This window comes from Bos javanicus, chromosome 28 (assembly GCF_032452875.1).
Source record: "Bos javanicus breed banteng chromosome 28, ARS-OSU_banteng_1.0, whole genome shotgun sequence".
Classification (NCBI taxonomy): Eukaryota; Metazoa; Chordata; class Mammalia; order Artiodactyla; family Bovidae; genus Bos; species Bos javanicus.
The window spans coordinates 44,451,117-44,474,026 of record NC_083895.1 but is presented as its reverse complement, the minus strand read 5'-3'; the positions used below and the strand labels follow the sequence as shown (position 1 = coordinate 44,474,026).

At 49.3% G+C, this 22,910-nt stretch overlaps 1 protein-coding gene across 5 annotated transcripts in view; it reads left to right on the top strand.

Annotated features, from left to right (window-relative positions):
- ARHGAP22 (Rho GTPase activating protein 22) overlaps positions 1-22,910 on the top strand; it is a 179,339-nt gene that overhangs the window by 26,449 nt on the left and 129,980 nt on the right. The window contains exon 1 of one of the 5 annotated variants that reach the window (XM_061405624.1): positions 8,999-9,954. The exons of 3 other annotated variants lie outside the window; for them this stretch is intronic. In XM_061405624.1, coding sequence (XP_061261608.1) covers positions 9,921-9,954 — 34 coding nt within the window. In that variant the 5' untranslated portion in view covers positions 8,999-9,920. Of the gene's footprint in view, positions 1-8,998; positions 9,955-22,910 lie in introns of those variants that run through there. One more of the 5 variants, XM_061405625.1, reaches the window with a different exon arrangement.

Here is a 22,910-nt window from a genome sequence, read left to right as displayed (position 1 = left end):
AGAGACCAAAATGATGGTGGCTCCAGGGAGCATAAAAATGAGGCATACCAGATCGTCTTCTTGAAGGGATGGCGTTGGGGGGACATCTTTGCAGGATGCCTCCACCATGTTAGAAGGCACCAGACTCACAGCAGGACATGGTCACTGCTCCCTGTGCTGGGAAGTCCCTTTACCCATCTCTCAGTCTTTTCATAACATGCTCAAGATTAGACCAGACCCAGGCAGGACCATCTGATGGGCTGAGCCTACATCACATGGCCATAGCCAGCTGCCTACAGGGCCAGAGCAGACCAAAGAGGGAGGTGGGGTTGGGGGGGGGGGGGGGCAGGCGAGAGGGAGTCACTCCAAAACGGGAAGATCTGAGTGTGTTTGTCAGCTTAGAGAAGAGAACCAATGAGGGAGGAGGGATTAAAGATGCAAAGGGAGGGGAAATGTTTGGAGCAGATGAAGGTTGTGTGCCCAGGGGGAGGGGCTGGTCAAGTGCAGGAGGAATCTGGACTTTGCATGAGTTGGGAGACAAGGCGCCTGGGAAATTTCCACTCTTTCCATCTGTTCCAGTCCCTACCATTCCACAGCAAGCAGGTGTTCTCACGAGGGAGAAGACTTGTTTCTCAATAATGCAAAACTGACTCGAGTGGTGATTCATCATTTTCTTTGGGGGAGGCGACACCATTTCAGACCTACTTCCTTGTTGGACCTGGGTGAGGACAGAGGCTGCCGTTGGAACCTGGGCTGGCTGGTGCTGGCGGGAAGCCCACCTCTAGGTCCCCCACCCTCTGCTGGAGGGGAAGGGTGACAGCTCCTTGGAGCCTCAGTACGTGTTCCCAGGGCCCAGAAACCCACTAACGAAGTATCATTTCCCTCTTTCCTCTCAGCCTCTGACTACCAGAAGCAGGAACTCAGCAGGCGGACCCTGCCTGGCCCAAAGTGTCAGGCCCAGTGGGCTGCGGTCCCTCCTGCCACTTCCGACAGCGCCCCTGGGGGACTCCACCTGCTCTCGGCAGGGCCTGTCCCACTGCTGGCCCTGCACAGCCTCTAGTGGAAGCTTTTTCCCTTCTCAGGAGACCACAACGAGACATCGCAGCTGAATAAAACTTTATCTGAAAGCCGCCTAGCTAAATGGAGCAGAGAGTCTTAGGTGAGTAGAATCAGTTTTAACCCAGTTTTTACAGAGGCCTAAAAACGAGGCCTGCCAGGTTCTAGGACCCCATCAGGTACACACAGCTGAGCTACTCAGCAGCCTCTTCAAGAAAAGACTTGCTCTCCCAGCTGCAGGGAGTGGGGTCAGCTGACACCACCAGCTGTTGGCTCTTTTAAGGTCAACCTCAGTTTTTGAGCCAACTTTATGTTCTTCTTGGGTGGCTCCCAGCCAACGGCTGCACACGGCAGTGGTAGCCGAGGTCATACTCCTTTTTGTGAAGGCCCCCAGCCAGTGGCCGTAGCACATGGGCGGAACCACCTCCACCCAGAGCTAGACCCCTCTTCTGGGCCGTCTGCCTCAGAGCCCCAGGTGGGCGGCAGAAACTGTCAGGTATGCACATGGCTCAGACCCACCTCTTTCCCACTCCTGCTTCCTCCCCTTTGCTGAACAAGTGTTCATCCCTCATAAAACTCTCGTCTCTGCATCTGCCACTGGAGAACCCAACCAGTGTACCATTCCCCATCCTCTCGGCACTAAGCCCCCCTGCACATCAGCTGTCTGGCCTCTAGCTGCTACAAAGAGAAAGGTGATGGGTGACCAGTGGTACAGCGGAGGTTCAAAGCAAAGGTTATGTTCTCTGAACCAGCTCATTTAATTACCCTCTAAGCCACCTCTCCCCCTAATCCAGGGCTGCAGGACTCAAGGAAACATGCCCGAGGCTACAGGTCACAAGTAAGGGACTTTCCAAGCAAAGCTTCTGTATTCTGGTCTGAATGCTCTTACTGGCCCAGTGTATCTGGTGATTTTCCAACCCTGGATTCTGCCTCTTTGTCCTTCTGACTTTCTGCCTAGGATCCCAGGATACCAAAGACTCAGAAAAGTAAGAGTACAGGGCTCTAGACCCATTCTGATGGGCCTGGGCTGTGTTTGAGAGAGTGTACCATAGACTGTAGTGAGTGGACAAGACTGAAGTTAAAAGCCAAGCTACACATCTGGAGGAGGCATTGGGCCAAAGGACAGAGATGGACTTCAGGCCAAAGGCAACAGGACTAAGGCCAGGAACAGTGGGCCAAGAGAGAAGCCCTGCTCTCTTCCCTTGGGGACACAGCAACTTGGAGAACCCAAGTGCCCAAAGGTGAAGCTAAGGCCAGCAAGTTAAGGCCACCAGTGTAGGAGAAGGTTCACCTCAGATGAATCCCTCACAATTTTGTGATTAAAAAATCTAGGAAAAAAAATCTATAAAGAATATCACAAAGACAGCATACTACAAGTTTTATTTATAGTTTACATTTAAATTCTAGATTATAATTTTTAAATTATGGGTAATTGTTGTTCAGTTGCTCAGTCGTGTCTGACCCCTTGCAACGCTATGGACTGCAACACGCCAGGCTTTCCTGTCCATCACCAACTCCTAGAGCTTGCTCAAACTCATGTCCATCGAGTCGGTGGTACCATGGTCCAACCATCTCATCCTCTGTCATCCCCTTCTCTTCCTGCCTTCAATCTTTCCCAACATCAGGGTCTTTTCTAATGAGTCAGCTCTTCCCTTCAGGTGGCCAAAGTATTGTAGCTTCAGCTTCAGCATCAGTCCTTCCAATGAATATTCAGAGTTGATTTCCTTTAGGATTGACTCAAGAGTCTTCTCCAGCACCACAGTTCAAAAGCATCAATTCTTCAGTGCTCAGCCTTTTTTATGGTCCAACTCTTAACCTCCACACATGACCACTGGAAAAACCATAGCTTTGACTAGATGGACCTTTGTCGGCAAAGTAATGTCTCTGCTTATTAATTAGCTGTCTGGGTTTGTCATAGCTTTTCTTCCAAGGAGCAAGCGTCTTTTAATTTCACGGCTGCAGTCACCATCTGCAGTGATTTTGGAGCCCAAGAAAGTAGAACCTGTCACTGTTTCCATTGTTTCCCCATCTATTTGCCATGAAGTGATGGGACCGGATGCCATAATCTTCTTTTTTTAAATGCTGAGTTTTAAGCCAGATTTTTCACTCTCCTCTTTCACCTCCACCAGGAGGCTCTTTACTTTCTCTTCGTTTTCTGCCTTAAGGGTGGTGTCATCTGCATTTCTGAGGCTGTTGATATTTCCCCCAGCAATCTTGATTCCAGCTTGTGGATTGATTGATTCCAGCATTTCTCATGATGTACTCTGCATATAAGTTAAATAACTAGGGTGACAATATACAACCCAATTTGGAACCAGTCTATTGTTCCATGCCGGGTTCTAACTGTTGCTTCTTGACCTGCATACAGGTTTCTCAGGAGGCAGATAAGCTGGCCTGGTATTCCTAACTCTTTAAGAATTTTCCACAGTTTGTTGTGATCCACATAGTCAAAGGCTTTAGTGTAGTCAATGAAGTAGAAATAGATGTTTTTCTGGAATTCTCTTGCTTTTTTTATGATCCAACAGATGTTGGCAATTTTATGGGTAATAAATATGAGAATTTAAATTTTGTATATGTAAATTACGGGTAAGGGCTTACTGGGGTCTCGCAAGAGAACTTTTAGAAGGTTCCTGTGGCCTCAGTGGGGGTGATAAGGGAGATATAAAAGGTTCAGAACTCTAGGCATGAGGCTCTGATAGGCAGGTGATGTTGAAACAGGGTCCAAAAGGATGCATCAAAATCTAGGAGGTGAAGAAAGACAGGCAGAGTGTTTATTTGGCGGGAAGGGCAGGTGTGGTAACAAAGACTGACTAAGCACCGGCTCTTCTGAGATGGTTCTGGTTGACGATGGAGACGGGGCTCACTCGGTCACTTAGGGACCAGACTGTGGGCCTCTGCCCTCTTTTACGTGGGGCTTCCAAGGCGGCCCCAGAAAAGGGAGACAAACACGGAGGAGTGCTGGGGGGAGGAGCTGTGTGAGCCAGACATCAAACTGGCCACAGTTCATCTGCTCACGAACAATGACTGGAGCCCAGCCACACCAAACTGCAAGGTAGCTGGGAAATCTGGAGCATCTGGGTGTGCCCAGGAGAATGGGGAGAACAGTTTGGGTAGAGAGAAAGCACCCTCTGCCCACAGTGGGGAGTTGACAGTGACTGGGGCATTCAGAGCGAACCTGGTAGAGAATGATCAGAGCTGTATAGCAAATGTCTAACAACTGGCTCTCTGGAAGGAAAAGAAATGTAAGCCCTGATTTTGTCAAATAGTAATCAGTATTGAGGCTGCAAAGAACAAAGAACTTTATTTGGGGATCTTATGAATTGCAGTTTGAGCAACACATATTCCAAAGAGTATTTCAGGGAAGAGCAAAAACAGGAGCTTATAAAGGCAAAAGCCATGAAGCTATGTTCTGACACTGAAAAAGAAATGTTTATCCTTGAGAAATAGGCTGTCATGAATTATAAGAGGGTAAGGGTCTGATATGTATCTCGAGTTTCTAGCAGGTGTTCTGAATGTCTTCTCTAGAACAATATTTAGCATTTGCTGGTTTTCTTGGCATAAATACTCCCACCACCATTAGCTTCTAACTACCAGCATACCATCATGATCCGCGAACAAGGAGTTGGGAAGAAATGTGTAATAGCAGCTCAGTATGTAGTGGAATTAGAATTCTTCAGAGAAACAGAACCATATATGTAATGCATACATACCTCAAGGACATATGAAGTGTTTGATTATATGTATATACAGTGGTCTTCCTCAATTTACAATGGCGTTATGTCCCAATAAACCCATCGTTAAGTAAAACAATGCATTCAATACCCCTAACCTACCAAATATCATGGCTAAGCCTAGCCTATCTTATACATGCTCAGAACATTTACATTAGCCTACAGTTGGGCAAAAATCATCTAATGCAAATTCTGTTTTAGAATAAATAGTTGCATATCTCATGTAATCTATTGAATACTGTGCTGAAAGTGAAAAAACAGAATGGTTATATGGGTCTAGAATGCCTGTAAGTGTATCTATTCTAAGTTCCTGGCCACGATCACCTGGCTGACTGGGAGCTGCAACTCGCTGCCTCTGCTCAGCATCATGAGAGAGTACCATCTGGTGTGTGGTTAGCCCAGGAAAAGATGAAATTCAAAAATCTGAAGTACAGTTTTCTACTGAAAGCGTATTGCTTTCACACTACCACAAAATCTAAAAATCGTATGAACCATCATAAGTCAGGGACTATCTGTGTATATCAAGAGATTTATCATGAGGAATTTGCCCACACAATTATTGAGGCTAAGTTCCAAGATCTGTAGTTGGCAAGCTGGAGACACAGGAGACCCGAGGTAGTTCTAGTTCGAAGGCAGGAAAATACCAGTGTCACAGCTCGAGGTCTTCAGGCCAGAAGCTTTCCCTTCTACTCATGGGGGACTCAGCCTTTCTTTTCTTCCTGGGTCCCCAACTGACTGGATGAGTCCAGCCACCTCCAAAAGGGCAATGCGCTTTATTTCATCTACAGATTCAAATGTTAGTTTTGTCCAGAAACCCCCTCACAGACACACCCAGAATAATATGTGACCAAATGTCTGGACAGTCTGTGGCCCAGTCAAGAAGACATAAAAATCAACCATCACAATAGTATTTCCATCATACAGATAGGATAGGATAGGATACAGATAGGATAGGGAGAAATAATCCTAAGAAGGGAAGTTGTTTAACAATAGGGAAATGTTGTCAGTAGCTAGAAAGTCATGTCTGTTGAGTAGGTATTACCTTTGTGTTTAAAATAGTTTATTTAATTGTAACTTTTTAATTCATAATACAATTTCTAATGATGTCTGTGTTAAAATTACAAAATTCCTAAAAATTCAACAATCAGCTCTCAGGGCTGTTGGGACCAGCTGGCTGGTCCAGCACGCCTCTGAGATGGACAGATGTGGTATGCTAGGGAGATAGAGCTTCAGCCGCCTGGCAACAGAGACTGAGAGTGCCATCAACTGGGAGTCTGGGGACACTGCGTTCTGGTGACCACTGAGCAGGCGTCTCAGACTCAGGGCTTTCCTATCTATGTGACGTCTTGGTATAGATTAGGGAAAGGCTTGCCCTTGTCACCATGCTGGAGCACACAACTTTGCCAAAGGAGCCCAAACCCAGCCCTACTCCCCCTTCTACTGACACTTCTGCGCAGTGTACAGCTTGCATAATGGTCCCTATAGCTCTGCGTGGAATGGGGCTGTCTCACGTCAGGCCTTGAGACAGAGGCCCGTTGCCACTTTCTGAGAGACTGGTTGATAAATGTGCCCTTCCCTCAGAAGAAGCCTCCCTGAGGCAAGAGCAGGCAAAGACTGTTTCTGGTGGCTTTGGGCTCATGGAAATGCAATTACCTAATAGAGCAGTGGTTCTCAACCCTGGCCACACATTAAGTAATCGGAGGAGCTTTTACACGTCCCAAAGACCAGTGTCCACACAAGATGAGTTAAACCGGAACTGATGGGGTGGAACACAGAAACTAGTTTTCAGAATGCCCCAATACTCAGCTAAGGCTGAGAGCCAGTGACTTGGAGCTATCCTGGCTCCGGGCCAATGATGTGGGTGATCGTCCCACCAAGTGGTGTGCATTTCTGCCAAAGCCTTTTGGACAGTTCTGCCCTCCCAATCCTTTCCACTCGCCTTGCAGTGCCCAGAGGTGCCTGACCCAGAGGAGCCCCTTAGAAAATGCAGAAATGATGCAGGACAGGGAACCAGCAAAGGGAGAAGCGAGGACCACTGCCGGGAGATACAGTGCCGTGAGGACAGTGGGTAAGGGGGCAGTCTCTCTGTCTCTCCTCCTAACTGAGGCCCGTATTTCTCCTTGGCCTGAGATTACTGCCTGTGTAAGAGGAGTGGAGCAGTTCCTTCAAATAAAAACTTACTCAGGAGGCCCTGCTCTTGTCCTCACCCCACCCCTTCTCCCAGTGATCTCAAAGGGAACTGGAGGGCTCCCAGGGTCCTGTGGTGTAAGGTTTGTAAACTTCAGGAAGGAGAGGGTGCTAACGTCCCTTCCAGCTGGAACACATGGATCCCTTCATCCAGAGAAGTACTGGGAGTGTGGCCTGAGGACAGAGAGGAAAGAGCTACCTGGCCCCTGGCCCGCACCCCCGCTGCCGCCATCATTCTCTGGCGCAGAGTTCAGATTAGCTCTGCCATTTTCCCAGCTTTGCTTCTGGGCTTGAGCTTAGAGCCTCTGGTTTTGCCCAATTCCAACGCGGATCCCCAGAAAAGCAGGAGGGTAAGCTCAGCAGCTAAATATCATCCAGGGAAAGAGCTGCACAGAAAAACTGCCTGGGAGTAGTTTCGTAACCAAAACAAGTGTGAGTGGACCCAAACTAAGCCTTTGGGGCATTTTTCCTTCCTCTGGTTTGGAGGAAGTGGTCCAGGCTGCATTACTCATAGGCTTTCGTGATTGCTCAAGACGTTGTCACTGGCCACGGGACCTCCTTCTGTGACACTGATGTCAACCTGAGACGTTCCAGCCCTGTATCCTTCCCTCTCCTGCTAGATGGTCTCTGTCCCACCCTGACCTGACCTTTTCCTGGCCCCAAAGAAACGGGACGGCAAGTCTGGCATTCAGTGGTGTTTCTCAAATCTACCCATCAAGCCAATATTCCTCATGAGGTTCGGCCTGAGTCCTACCTGAGGCTCAGGGCTTGTTGTGCAGGAGGGGCACTGGGCAGTCTGCGGCACACAGATAGGAGCCCCGAGGAAGTGCATGTTGGCGCCCCTTCTGGAGGTAGAATCAAGACAGTTTGGGAGACTTGCTTAGGATGATCAGACTTGTGTGACCGGAAGCACACCCCAGAGAAAAGGATCTGGGAGCAGCAGGAGCAGGGACTGTGCATGCAGATGGTTGTGTGTAGTGTTACAGGAGAGGCCACAGAGGAAGTACTGGCCGGTACCATAAACGGCCTTGGATATCGTAGCAAACTTATGTATACTCATCCATCCCTTCTGAGGAGCATCTGAGGGTCAGAGTAAGTGACTAGATGCTGAGTAAGACAGCTCTGTCTCTAGGGATACTGTCTCTCCTTCACCCTGGGGACTTGACTCGCCACATCCTGGTGAGTCCTTAACCTCTCCCATCCTTCCCTCCTCTCCACAGTCCATATCCTGTCCTCTCCCGCATGGACTACTGCAGTGGGCCCCCAGTGGACCCCCCCCAGCCTCGGGATCCCTTCCCTTCCAGCTGCTCGGTCCACCATTTGGGGATCAGTGGACATAGGGGCACTGTGAGGATTAGGGTAGAAGCACGACCAATCAAAGCCGAGGGGACCCTGTTCAAATCCCTCACCATCTACCGACGAAGAGGATATCACACAGTACCCAGGCCTAAAGAACCCAGCCCAAGTGCCTAACGGGCACCTGGGGGGGTTTCAGGGGCAAGAAGGCTGGTCCTTACCATCCAGCAAATTCACTGAGGGCTCTCAAGCCAGGAGCGTTCACGAGAAATGATTGGAATCACACTTAGACTGGCACCATGGAAAGGCAGGAGCTGTAGAGACAGGGTCGGTTCAGGCCCAGCCCTGACAGGGCTCTGTGACTCTGGGCAAGATACATAACATTTCCGTGCCTTATTTGTTCATCTGAAGAACCGTGACAAAGGCTTCCCTGCCTCAGGGACTCTGAGAATTGAAACAGATACAGAATATAAAGCTCCAACCTCAAGGACGCATAGTAGGTGCCTACTAAATGACAACAATGACTGTGATTGCATTTCTTGGGCAGTTTTTAGGATCTTGAGCCTGAACCTTCCCAAAGCCCCACTGCACACTGTTTAGAACTCTGCCAGTATTAAACTGGAACATGGCATTTGGCAGAGATTCATTACTCAGCGAACAGCCTTTAGTAAGATACGGAATATCCCCTGGAGAAGGAAATGGCGACCCACTCCAGTCTTCTTGCCTGAAGAATCCCATGGACAGAGGAGCCTGGCAGGCTGCAGTCCATGAGGTCGCAAAGAGTCAAACATGCCTGAAGAGACTTGGCACTAATTACTTACTATATGTGGGCCCTAACCTAAGTGTTTCACAGGATTCTTACTCCTTTCACCCTATTTAAGTAGCAAAAAAATGTTAACATCTCTAACCGGCTTTGCTGGGTGAGTCCCCTGGGACTCTGAATATGCCAAGGCTGTGCCTCTTTCTAAGACACACCTGTCTTTTCACAGTTGGAACTGTGACCTCATAGACGGCCTCCTAGTCCCTCTTGGCAGGAAGCATGGGGCAGAGCAGGTCCCCAAGGACAGACCGCTCCCCTACCCCCAGCCTTGGCAGTGCGTGCGGACCGGGGACCCAGGGCGGCCAGAGTCCGTGCATTTCCTGCAGCCTCTTGGAATCTCTAGCCAGCGGCGCGCACTTCAACGAGCCCTCCCCACGCAGAGGGCGGATCCGATCCCGGAGCCCGCCCGCCCTCTGGGGCCGTCGGTCCAGCTGGGACCGCGCACTCTGCCTGGCTCCTCCCGTCCCGCCCTCCCCGCGCCTCCGCCCGGACCGCGCACCCGCTCCGCTCGCGGATGGGCAGTGCCGCGTGCTCCCTGGCCAAGCGGAGGGACAGCCAGGCCGCCCCGCCCTGGCCCAGTGATTGATCAGAAACGGTTACTGAGCCTCTTAATGGTTTACTTGGATGGGAATTAATTCTAAGATGGATAAATAATGCATTGAGGTTTACGTTGTTCAAGGCAAGCCGTCGGTCTGGAGCCGGGAGAGGCAGCCGAGGGAGCCTCGCTGGTGACGCCAGCGGCCATGGGGGCCGGAGCGGGGAATGGGGGGCAACTGGGCGAGAGGAAGAGAAAAGGGAAGTGGATGACAGCATGATCAACCCAGCAATCCCGTCCAGGTGGCGGCAGGAAGATGCTGAGCCCAAAGATCAGGCAAGCCAGGAGGGGTAAGTCCGACTTCCTGCAGCCGATCTGGGCAGTGTGGCGAGTCTGTTGGCAGATGGGTGCGGATACTCGGCTGGCTGCATGCTGCGGTCACATGGGGCGGGCGTTCTGGAGGCATCTCGGTGGCAGGCAGCCCCTAATAGGGAGGCTCCTGGGGTCTGTGGGGGTCAGACCTGATACTGTCAGAGGGAGATGGCCAATGTAGTGCCCTGGTGGGTGTGCAGGTTTCAGCCCACATCGCATGTTTTATAGAGTCCCTGGCTTGCTCAAAGTGATGAGGTGACAACTTTGGAAAAACTTCATTTATTTTTTATTACTAAAAGGGAAATGCTGAATGCTCAAGATCTGCCCTAGTAGCCAAGGCAAAAGTAGTTGTCATTAGGAAAGGCAATGCCCTGACTTCTCCAGACAGCCAGGTCCCACCACAGCTGGGCTGCAGAAAGCAACTCCTCAGGCAGGCAGGCAGGGGCTCTGTCCGGGAGAACTCCCGGAAAGCAGCAGGGCCTGGAGTTGCTGGTGTTGGGGGAGCGGATCCAGAGATAAGTAAGGGATGCGGGTGAGCCTTGCAGGGGTGATCTGCAGCACTGGGCCAGCACCCCAGCCACCTGGTGGCCCTGCAGAATGGCCTGGGGCCTCGGGACAGGTCTTGGGGCTCAGAACAGCGTCTGCCTGGACGGCAACTTCTTGGCCAGTGCAAGTGTCGATGACAGCATCTGTGTTTTAAGAAAAATAGAATGTGTCTTTTCATGTGACCAGCGTTTGTGGAGGGCTGAACCTTCCTTGTGAGTAGAGCATGAGGAGAGTGGCTGGAAGTGGGTGGAGCTTCTGCCCAGGGCACTTGGAACCAGTACTTGTCTCGTCCAGTGTTTGTATGTTGGAGGCAGGGATCCTCTGGGCTCTCGTGAGCTCACAGGCACACACCCACCTCATCAGCGCACTGCAGGCGTTTGGATGACTTTCCCGGGCAGGCTGGCCCTCTAGGGCACAGTTAGAGCCATCAGGACCCTCCCTGGGATGCTTGGAATGGGCTGTCACCCATGGGCTCCAGGGGGCAAGGAGGGCCGTGCACGGCTCTGCTCAGGGGCAGGGGTCCAGCCTGGTGACAGTGCAACAGGTGGGCCAGGCCAGGCCCCTAAGAGAGCTTGGGTCTCCTCTTCCAGCATGTGGCTAGCATGCTGGCCACACATGGCTATTGCGCACTTGACATGTGATTAATCCAAACTGAGAAAAATACGCAGAAGATTTTGATGACTTGGGGGAAAAGGAATGTAAAATATCTCAATGATTATTTTACATTGATCACCTGATGAAGTGATAATACTTGGGATATATTGGGTTAAATAAAATATTGATTGAAGTTCAGTCCACCTGTTTTTTATTTTACTTGCTTTTCATGCTGTTTCTAGAACATTTATAATTACATATGTGGCTGACATTATGTTTCTGTTGGATGGGGCTGGTTTAAAAAAAAAAAAAAACAATGTTTTTGCAAACAGCTCTCAGGAAGCCTGCCTTTGAAATCTCAGTCTTCCTAGAAACATTTGTTCTGGGTCAGTGGTTCTCAACCAGGAGCTCTTTTGCCCTCTGGGGGATGTTGATGTCTGGAGACATTTTGGTTGTTCTAACTAAGGGATGCTACTGGCATCTAGTAGATATAGGCCAGGGATGCTGCTGAGCATCCTGCAATGTAGAGGACAGCTCCCACAACAAAGAATTCTCTAACTCTAAATGTCAGTAGTGCTCAGACTGAGATACCAGATGATATTATCTTGTAGTGTATGTTAAAAGATAGAGTTTATGGTGCTATATATCAGATATTTATAAGATAACTGCTTACCCATAAAAATAGGCTTCCCTGGTGGCCTCCACCACCACCAGAGCTGTTTGCAAAGTCATCCACCACCAGAGCTGTTTGCAAAAACAGTTGTTTTTTTTTTTTTTAAACCAGCCCCATCCAACAGAAACATAATGTCAGCCACATATGTGATTACAAATGTTCTAGGAACATCATGAAAAGCAAGTAAAAGAAAAAACAGGTGGACTGAACTCCAATCAATATTTTATTTAACCCAATATATCCATTACAGGTAAAGAATCCACCTGCAATGTGGGAGACCTGGGTTCAAACCCTGGGTTGGAAAGATCCCGTGGAGAAGGGAATGGCTACCCACTCCAGTATTCTGGTCTGGAGAATTCCATGGACTGTATAGTCCATGGGATCACAAAGAGTCAGACACGACTGAGCGACTTTCACTCACTACCCTTAAAAATACATGATCATAAACCATGACAAGAGGCATTCTAAGGGCATAAGAGCATATACTACAAATGAAGCCTTCAGAGGAACCAAGTGGTGCCTGAGCTGTGAGCTGAAGAATGGTGGGGCTACCTAGGCAAGGATGGTGGAGGGAGGAAACCACATTACAGGCAGGGATTGGCATGTGCCAGTGCTGGTGGTGGGGGGAGGGCTGTGCACAGGGTCAACAGGCTGGGGCTGGAGACCAGGTCAAGAGTCAGAGCACGCAGGGACATTTCTGGAGGCATACAGACCAAAATTATATATGCATGCCTCTAAGAAATTGGGCTCTGGTAGAAGGAAGAACTTCCCTCCAAATTCATCCCCCTTGGCATCTTTTAGGAGTCGGGAGGGCTTCATGTCATAGACCCTGCCAGGCTATAGGATACAAATCACAGCCCCTGAGATCCACACACTGCCTTGTCCAGGCAGCTCCAGGTGATACATATGCCAGACACGCTTCCAGATTGCACCACTACCTGGTTATAAAGGGTTGACGGAGAAGACCTGGGGTCACTTTCTGAAATAGTTAAGAAAACCAGCCCAGGTCAACTGGGCTCAGAAGCCTTGGCTGCTCTGCAATAGGGGCTTCCCAGGAAACCTTCCCCAAGGTCATATTAGCTGTTAACTTCCTGGCAGGTCCCCATCCAGGCCAGCTCTGATACTGCTGCAAAGAGCGCCATCACCCTACAAATGCCCCTGTGTCTCTATCCCAGGGAGGAGGAGCTGTCAGGATTGAGAACCTCCAGGAAAAACCCTACTCTCACTATGCTACTTGCTAAATTCCTTCAGTTGTGTCCAACTCTGTGCAACCCTATGGACTGTAGCCTACCAGGCTCCTCTGTCCATGGGATTCTCCAGGCAAAAATACGGGGTAGGTTGCCATGCCCTCCTCCAGGGGATCTTCCCGACCCAAGGACTGAACCCGTGTCTCTTATGTCTCCTGCGTTGGCAGGCGGGTTCTTTACCGATAGTACCGCCTGGTACTTACCCACATATAAAACTAAGTTTGTTCAATAATCGGAGTTCTATTTCCAAGAAGTAGTTAGAGGCAGGTGAGGCAGATGTTGTACACACGCACAGAAGAGAACAATGATAATTCAAAAAAGTAGGGAGGCACCCAAACCAGCAGGAAATGTCTCAAAAAGAGCCTGTAAATGCAAACAGTGTGCTTGCTTTTAAGTACCTCATATAATTCAGACTGATTCAGGAAGGTGGTCCAGATTGGTTGGTACCAGCTCACACTGGCCTTTAATACCGTGATTCTAGCTTGCCATTGCCTGCTTAGGACCAGCTCAGACTCACCCTCGCTTATCACGGCCTGTGGAAGCCAGACGAGGCCATCTGGACCCAGGTGCGGTTGGCTCTACCTCACTTAGCTCCTGCCTATCTCCTAGGGTCCTGTTCAGGGAGCCTTTCCTGATGCCATGCCTGGCAAGCTCTAACTCCGCTGAGATTTGTTGCCAAATTTCCAGAGTGGGAATGGAAGAGACAGTCACCCCACCCCTGCCAGTTTTCCTAGAAGAAAAACAGGATAAACTCACTGAAAATCCATGAATTTATCACAGATACAGTGGAGCAAGTCACAAATGCATGTGTTGTGTGACACTGTAAAAATTGCCTTTTATTTTTTTTAGATAGAGAACAGAAATGTAAGGTAGGCACCCTCTCCCTGTGAGTTTTCCAGGGTGAGGGAAGGCAGCGGAGCCCCAGGCTGTACCCTCATGCCCACCACCAGACTCTGAGTGCTGTGCCCTCTGTGCACCCACCACTCACAGAGCCCCCCAGGAGGTAGTCAGAACAAAGCCGCTGAATCCTTGACCCTGATGCTGCCCCAGCTCCCTGGGATTGCTCTCTTTCCTGAAATCCCACTGACACAGGGCCTGCTTCTTCAAAGATTTGTGTGTCCCCTGTTTTGATTGAGGCCTCTTCTGGGCCCGTTAGCACTGCCCCAAATAAAGATTTACTGATTTGGTCTTGCCGTGTTTCACAAGGATAAGGTATGGGAGGCAGCTGTGTCATTTGCCTCCCAGAGAGCTCTTGGCTCTGCCTGGCTCACTCAGCCTCCTGTTATTGTCCTCTCCCAGCCATCATCATTTCTAACCTGTGGCAGCAGTACTCGGCCTCACCCCACCCACGCCCATCCATTCTCCACTCCAAAGACAGAGCCATCTTTCCAAATTTAAATCCACAGTGTACCCACCACCAGCCTCCTCCTCCAGCCCCAGCTTACAGGAAGACCTCTCTTACAGTCTAGCCACTGGCCTAACCTCCAGCCTCCTCTCACTCTCCAAGCTCCAGCCACACTGGCCTTCTTCCCATTCCTCAGCGTGTTCCATGGGCCTCCTACCACAGGGCCGGAGCACTCCCTGTTTCCCCAGCTGGAATGCCCCCTTCTCTCTGTCAGTCTGTCTGTCTGTCTGTCTGTCTCTCTCTCTCTGTCTCACACACACACACACACACTTCTTAGCTCCCGTTCTCCCTCCAGTTCTCAGCTCAAGTGTCGCCAGCCAAGTTCTCCTGCAACCCCAGTCTAAACCGGGTCCTCTGCTCTGGGCTCTCCTTTCCTTTGTAGCACTTACCTTGAGTTGTAGTTGTACACTCCTCAGTGTGACTATTTGGTGAATAACTGTCACCCTGCTAGACTTTGCACTCCAGGAGAGCAGGGCCCATTTCTGTGTTTAGACGTCATTATACACCAACGCCAGGCATCTGGTGGGTACTCAATACACATATGGCGAATAAATGAATGCATGGGTAGGTGAGTGAGTGAGTGAATTAACAGCAGAGAGAGCGTTAGCCAGGGGGCTGAAGCACTGTCTTTGGACCTAACTGGCGCAGGTCCTCAGGAAAATCAGCCCTCCTTTGATTGATTTATATGTTGCAAATGTTTTCCCAATTTGTTGCTTGCCAGTAATTTTTATATCAGGGTCTTTTTTCCCCGATGTATGCATGTTTTTAATTATTATGTCATCAATCTATCAATATTTCCTTTTAGAGTTTCTGCCTTTATTTAAAGTATTTCAAAATAAAATTGATGTTGCTATTGAGGCTCCTTCTTTTAAAGGAAATCATTAGTCTGACGAGCATAGCTCCAGCAGCTTGAGCCGTCTTCCTTCGAAGGAGTGTCAGTGTCTTAGAAGCCTTGATGAATGTGCAGAGCCTGGTCAGTACTTTGGGGATGGAGAGAAAAAGCTCTATGAGTGAGATGAAGTGCTTTCACTGGCCTTATTTTTCTTGATTTTCCCTGAAGAAAACAAACCTGCATTTCTTGTGTGCCTTCCGTGCTCCAGGCGTTTTTATCACACTTTATGCTATGATGATGCACCATTATTCCCATTTTAACAGATGTGGAAGGAGAATTGTGGGTACCGTGCCAACAAGTGTGGGAGTTCCTGTCTATCCAGTTCCGAGGCGTATGCCCTCCCCCTAACCCAACACAGGGATTCACACTATGCAAACACCACTGCAGGTGCCCTGCATGCCCCCAGGAGAGCTATGAATTCTTTGAGTGATGAAAGGTGGTGTGATTTTTAAGAAGATTCCCACTACCTATGAATACGTGGAAAGTAGATTCAAACAACTGTTAGAATATTTAAGGTTGAATTATTGATATGTAGCAGAATACTAAGCAAATTAAAAGGCAAGGCAATTATGAACTCCAGGGAAAGCAAAAAGTGATTCATGAAATATTCTAGTATACTGCATAGCTCAACTGGGACTAGCAATTACATAGTACTAATAATGGAAATTCTTTGTATTGATCAAACTAAAAATACACAGTAACTATACTGGGAGGATGGAGTGGGTGCTTACGTGTGATGGAGTGGAGGAGTGAAATAAATGAGACCCTCATCTTCCATAGTTAGAAGTCAGTAGGTAGTATTTAAAATGGAAAAAATATCAGGAAAGTATTTGGCACAAAAACAGACCGTAAATCAATGGAGCAAAATAGAGAACCCAAAAACAAATCCATGCATGTGTGGTCAATTAATTTACAACAAAGGAGCCAGCAATATACAATGGGCACTATACGGGAAGGACAGTCTCTTCAATAAATGGTGTTGAGCAAACTGGACAGTAACAAGCAAAAGAATGAAACTGGACCCTTACCTCTCACCATACACAGAAACCAACTCAACAGACTTGAACATTAAAATTTGAAACCATAAAACTCCTAGAAGAAAACATATGGGGTAATCTCTTTGACATCAGTGGTGACAATCATTTTTCGGGTTAGACACAAAAAGCAAAGGAAGAAAAAGCAAAAATAAAGAAATGGGGCTGCATCAAACTAAAAAGCTTCTGCATAGAAAAGGCAAAAACCCATAAAATGAAACAGAAACCTACAGAATAGGAGAAAATATCGGCAAATCATAGATCCAATAAGGGGCTAATATTCAAAATATACAAAGAACTTCTACAACTCAATAGCAAAAAAAAAAAAAAACCCAACAGACTGAAACATGGGAAGAAGAACTGAATAGACATTTTTGCAAAGAATATATACCAATGGGTAAGAAGTACGTGAAAAGATGCTCACAGCACTAACCATCAGGGATATGCAGTCAGAAACCGTGTTGAGATGTCACCTCCTAACTGCTAGAATGGCTGTTATCCGAAGACAAGGGTAACAACATTGGCAAGAACGTGAAGAAAAGGGAGCTCCGGTATCCTGAAAGTAAATTGGCGCAGTCACTATGGAAAACAGTATGGTGGCTCCTCAGAAAATTAAAAATAGAGCTACCATATGACCCAGCAATTCCATTTCTGGGTTTGTATCTGAAAGAAATGAACATAGGATCTCAAGAGATATCTGCATTCCCTTGTGGCAGGATTTCCTTCTCTTTCCTCCTGCCTCTCCTCACAGATAGCAGCTGATGGGAAAACTGAGTTCTCCCCATGGAAGATGCCCAGAGCATATAACCAGCACTCTTAGACACGTAGGGTCTAAGGCACCACTAGATGCTGGGCTCCAGGAGCTCCAGGCAGGACTTGTCCCCACAGAACTGAAGACCTGGCCATGAACTTCATGTTTGCAGGTGGAAATAAATGACTTATTTGCAAGACAGGCCTGAGCAGGATTAGACCTAGGCTGGGAGGGCTGTCTTGGGCTCCCTTCAACCAACACAGCCAGGGACCTGCCCTGACTGCTGAAATCATCAACAGCCTCAATGATTATTTAACCAAGGGTGGAGAACGTATTGATCTAAGCTAATGGCCCATAGGCAGGCAGCAATGGAATTTATAATCAATACTGAATTACATCAACTCCACCGATCCCCAGCTCCTGGTGAATGGCTTGCTAATCTGAACAGGAGCCGAGGCAGCAAACCCAGGGCAGCTGCTCCCGGACAAGGTCTGATAGAGGGGAGACAGGCCTCCCAAGGCCTCAGCCTGCAGCAACGAGAGACAGTCCTAACCCCCATTCATCCACTCAGTGCATCTCTGTTTGCAGCACTTTCAAAGCGTCATTTACTTCTTCCTCACCACAGTTTAGGAAGTGGATAAGATTTGTATTTTGTTCTCATTTTATCCAGAAATCGGACTCCGAGTGGCTAAAGAGCCTCCAAATGCTGTGCCCCTTCTACGACCTGTTAGCCTCTCCCATCCCTCTGCCGAACTAGGAAAAGTAGGAAAATGACATTCTGCTTCCTGCTTCTACTTGCTGCTTCTCTGATAACAGGAATAACCTCTCATCATGTGGGAACAGGCCACGGGCAGTAGAAAGCCCGCTGGCAGGTTTCCTCCAGGCCAAGATCGTCTCTAGAGGCAAGTCTCTTGGATTTGATCTTGCCTATCTTCTTTGAACTTGGAGATTCCTGTTTCATGTCCATTCATGCTTTCAGCAAGCATTTAGTGAGACATTCTGTGCTACATTCTCAGGGATCAAGCATGAGGAGGGCACCCTCTCTGGCCATTAGAAGCTTATCAATCAAAACAGCATAGAGAGGCACTTGTCTGGCCATAGGTGTGTTCCCTCTATGGGGGCGTCATAATGGATGGCAGGCAAGACCCTGCTTTGGGAACCTACTAGATGAGTCCTTACACAGTAGGAAAGAGCTGCACTGACTCTTCAGGAGTGTCAGGGCTCATCAGGCTGGCAAGCAACAGAGGTACAGAGATCTGACACAAAATGGCCCTTGTGGGGACCAGTCATTGATCTGGAAAGAGCAGAGTGTGTGCTATGAGTGGGAAGTGAAGCTGGAGACCTGGATGCTCACCGACTCACAGAGGTCTTCTCATCTTCCCAACTTCTTACCCATGCTGTGACAGCTAAACAGCCTCTTTAAAGGAGATGCAGGAAGAGGGACCCTGCCATGGGGTGATGGTTGGAGATCCAGTCTGTGGATGGAGGTTAGAGGAGATCCATAAGCTTGTCTTTCTCAAGGACTGATGAAAGGATATTTCACTAGTGTTGGGGGGGAAGGTTAGGGCTTGGTCTGTTCTAAGGCAGGAACATGGGTCCGTGAGAGTCAAAAGCTTGGGAGCCAGACTTCCTGGGTACAACCCCATGCCCTCTCATCCTGCATGTCTTCCTGCTCCCTCTGCTGAGCACATCCTTTTATTCCACAGCCTTCCATAGTGTAGGGGAGAAAAAACTTTCCCTCTAACCTCTTAAGCTATGTACCTGAGGACTGCTAATTAAAATGATAAAAGATTAACAGGAGAAAGAGCATATAAATTTTATTGACTGTTTGAAGTGTGTGAGGGGCTGCTTCATAGAAAAGGGGCAGCTAAGCCCAGGGGCATACACTGTGTGAAGGTGACTGGGAAAAGTACGGCAGGTTAGGGTGGTGCAATGGCAGCCCACTCCAGTACTCTTGCCTGGAAAATCCCATGGATGGAGGAGCCTGGTGGGCTGCAGTCCGTGGAGTTGCTAAGAGGTGGATACGACTGAGCGACTTCCCTTTCACTTTTCACTTTCATGCACTGGAGAAGGAAATGGCAGCCCACTCCAGTGTTCTTGCCTGGAGAATCCCAGGGACGGGGGAGCCTGGTGGGCTTCCGTCTATGGGGTCGCACAGAGTCGGACACGACTGAAGTCACTTAGCAGCAGCAGCAGCATGAGCAGCAGTGAGGTTCATTATGCAGACTGAAGTCACCTCTCCGTGATAAGAATCTCATTCTCCTCTTCCTGGGTTGGGAGTGGCGAGGCACGTTTATTCAGTAAGGAAATGATGCCCTGCTTCTAGGCAGAAAGGGAGAGGGGAAGGGGCTCCCCCTGTGCACTTTCTCAGTTGCCTTCAGCTCAAAACAATCACTATGCCAGAGTAGCATATTTTGGGGTGGTGATCCCCTCTAACAGCTCACTCTGTTCTTTCATCCAGCTTCAGTCCCACCTCTGGCCTCCCAGCCTGACTTCGATGCCTCTGCCTTAACCCTCTCATTTCCCGTTATACTTGCTGAGACGAAAGACGCTGGTATCTGGGGGTCTCTGTTCCCCCTTTACTTCTGCCAGGGCAGTTATGTGCCTTTTATGTCCACACCCCAGTGGCTCGCCCAAGGTGGACACCCAGGAGGCCCCGTAAGCTCCATGGATGGAGAAATGAAGACTAAGCCCAGCTGAACCTGTGGGTGCACACTGTATGGGAGTGAGGGCTGTGCATTTTGGGGGCTGCCTGCCACCTGCTCCCCCTCGCTGAAGAACAGCACCAGCTGAATCAAGAGCCAGAGCCAGGAAAGGCCAATGAACATAACTGTTAACAATGTGATCTTTTATATTGATGTTTTTAAAGCATTAAAGTCATCATTACGGGAAAAATAATCCAAACTTTCTAGAACCTCCTCACAGTTATATTAGAATTAACACTTCTTACTTTGGGGGTTTTTCCTCCTTGTTCTTCACCTTCCAGGCCCCAAAGTGAGACCCATTAAGGGGGCCTTGCTGGGTCTCTAGACCCCTCAGGCGGAGAGCTTAGCAAAGAACAGATGACCAAGTGGAGCCCAGAAAGAAGCTAAATAACAGGTTTAAAAAAAAAATTTAAGGTAGAGAGCACTCAGGAACCATCCTGTAATAAATCATCGGAGGCTCTCAGACAGCTGGGAACCTCACGAGGCCCCCTTGCCTTGGTGGCAAATTGCATTAACTTTATGAAACCGTCTCGGCTGCCCCCCTCCGGAGCGCCCCTTCCATTACCTCTCCTCCCTCTGCTCCATCAATCTTTCGGCCTCGATACTTACCCTTTAAATCAATTCAGCTCTGAGAGCCGTCTTGCTGTTTCCACAGCCTGGCTTTAAAATCCCATTGACTTTTATAAATCAATTGTGTTTTAGTTCAAGTTCAGCCACTCCTCCATGCTCTCGGGACTGCACTGGCAGAGCTGCAGATGGAAAAATGGGGCACTAATGCCCTGGCAGCTGCTAAGGCCAGTGCTGCCACAGCCTAGGCAGAAGGCCCTAAAAAGAGTGAGGTGCACCGGTGTGGATATCATCAAGAGGCCCTGGGCTGAGGATCGTCGGCAGTAATTTCTTGAAGAGGTGTTCCCAAGGGCCACCACTGAGGGGATGGGGACCAGCGCCAGGAAGGGGAGGGTGGGCTGCAAAGCCCAGTTAAGCAGGTATCAGCCTGAGCCCCTGGGGAACTTTGAATTGTGCCTCTTATGCCTCCTAGAGGTTTCAAACTAGAACAAGACTGCAGGGGCTTTCAAGCTCCCACACCCAGGAGTCTTTGGCCAAGGGCTAGGGAGTGAGGGGGGTGTAAATTTCCGGGCACTTCCGGTTCTCTCAGTGCCTGCTCAGAATGGCCCCAATAACCCAAGGACCGTCTCCAAAACAGGCCAGCAGCGCTGAAAAATCACCCGGGGAAAGCTGTTGGAAATAAGGGGGCATAAAAGCAGGAAGAAGGAGTCAAGGGAACTTGAGCGGAGCTCTGGCGTTATCCGCTGGGTCAGGCGTCTTCCGTGTGTTCTCAGCCATTTCCAAGATGCCCCAGTTGCCAGGTACTCTTGTGGCAACACTGGGGGAGTGAGTGACTCACACGCTGTCCGAGCCTCTCTCTCATGTGAAGTGGGAGGCAGCAGAAAGGCTGGAGTAGCAGGCCCACCGGAGGGGCTCATCTACCGAGGGTCCCTCTGACCTGATCCCATGGAGGGTCCGCAGAGGAGCCAGAATCACGCTTCCACGAAGGATCATCTGTTCAGCCCGGAAATTCCGAGTTGCAGAGGCTGGGAGACTGTTTGTGTTGTGGCCCACAGCTTAGTGCGGCGCTTGCTGCAGACAAATATGCATAAACATTTATCCAACTCATGACATTTTAATTGCTATCTTAGATCTCCTGAGGATTCAGCTCCCTCTCAAGAGCTCTCTCTTTTAAAGTTTTTTTTTTTTTGATTTATGGAAGCCATGCACACATTCTTTCCTGCATAAAACTACAGTACTACAGTTCCATCCTCTCCTCCACGACCGTAGTCGCTGTTACAGGTGTGACGTGTTCCTTCTATATAAATGCATGTACCCACTGAGTATACCTTGTGGTGTCTTCTGTTTAAAGGGTTGTGTTTTTCTTCCGTTTTCACATAGTTTTATACTTTGTGTATTGTTCTGTGATTTGCCCTCTTCTACTGCTATACTAGAATTTAAGTAAATATTAAAGAAGGAGAGGGGAGATGGAAGGGTTGGGGATACATCTTAAGAGTGGCCAGGAAGTCCTCACTGAGAAAATGGCATTTGAGTGAAGGACAAAGGGGCTGGGAGGAAGCCCTGCAGGCCCGGGGACAGCAGGTGCAGAGCTGCACAGCAGGTGCATGGCTGGACGGATTACACGGGCGATCGTGAACCATCCCTGTGAGATGTCCCCCGGACGGTTTAACAGGCGGTCCTGGAATCCCAGAGAAGGACCCGGGCAGAAGAAGACCTGGACTCATGACAGAATGGGGGCATCTGAGGCAGCCTGGGCGATAGCAGGACCTTCAGGGAGAAGAGAAGGAACTGAACAGAATGGGGGCATCTGAGGCAGCCTGGGCGGTAGCAGGACCTTCCGGGAGAAGAGAAGGAACTGAAGTCAGAGCAGGGTGGGCAGGTGGCGAGAGGCACGGGTGTGCCAGTCAGTTGGCTCTGCAGAGCGAGAGGAAGAGCTTCAGGAAGAGGGTGATCAGTGGGGACTGAGCACCAGAGGATCTTGGAGGCTGAGAGTCAGAACCAGACTGTTGGATTTGATCAGAGCAGTTTCAGGAGAGGACAGACTGTCCAAATGCAGAGGATTAGCAGGGACTGAGGGGTGAAGGAGGAGAGGCTGGAACTGTGGTCGGCCTTCTCAAGAGATGCTTGTCAGTGAGAATAGGTGGCAGCGTCAGCCCAGCATGCATGCTGATCTGAGCCAAGAGGTAGCGAATGCCACACCCGTTCCTTCCAAATCAGAGCCCCCCTCTTCTGAGGTGGGGCCCAGTACTGCTCATCCTTCAAGGCTTAGCCCGGGTGCCCCTTCTGCAGGCGGCTCTGCTGATGTCTGCAGCAGAAAGGTGCCCCTTTAGTTACGTGTCTGCAGCCTGTGCCTGTCCACACGGCCTGTGGCTCTTTCATCTCCATGTGGTTGTTCCTTGTGGCTGATTTCCCCTGCCAGCCTCGGGACTCCGGGGGAACGCAAGCAACCTGGGGTTCTGCCCCATACCTGGAAGAGTTCTGCAGACTTGGAAGGCATGGATGAACGAGTCAGTGAAGGAA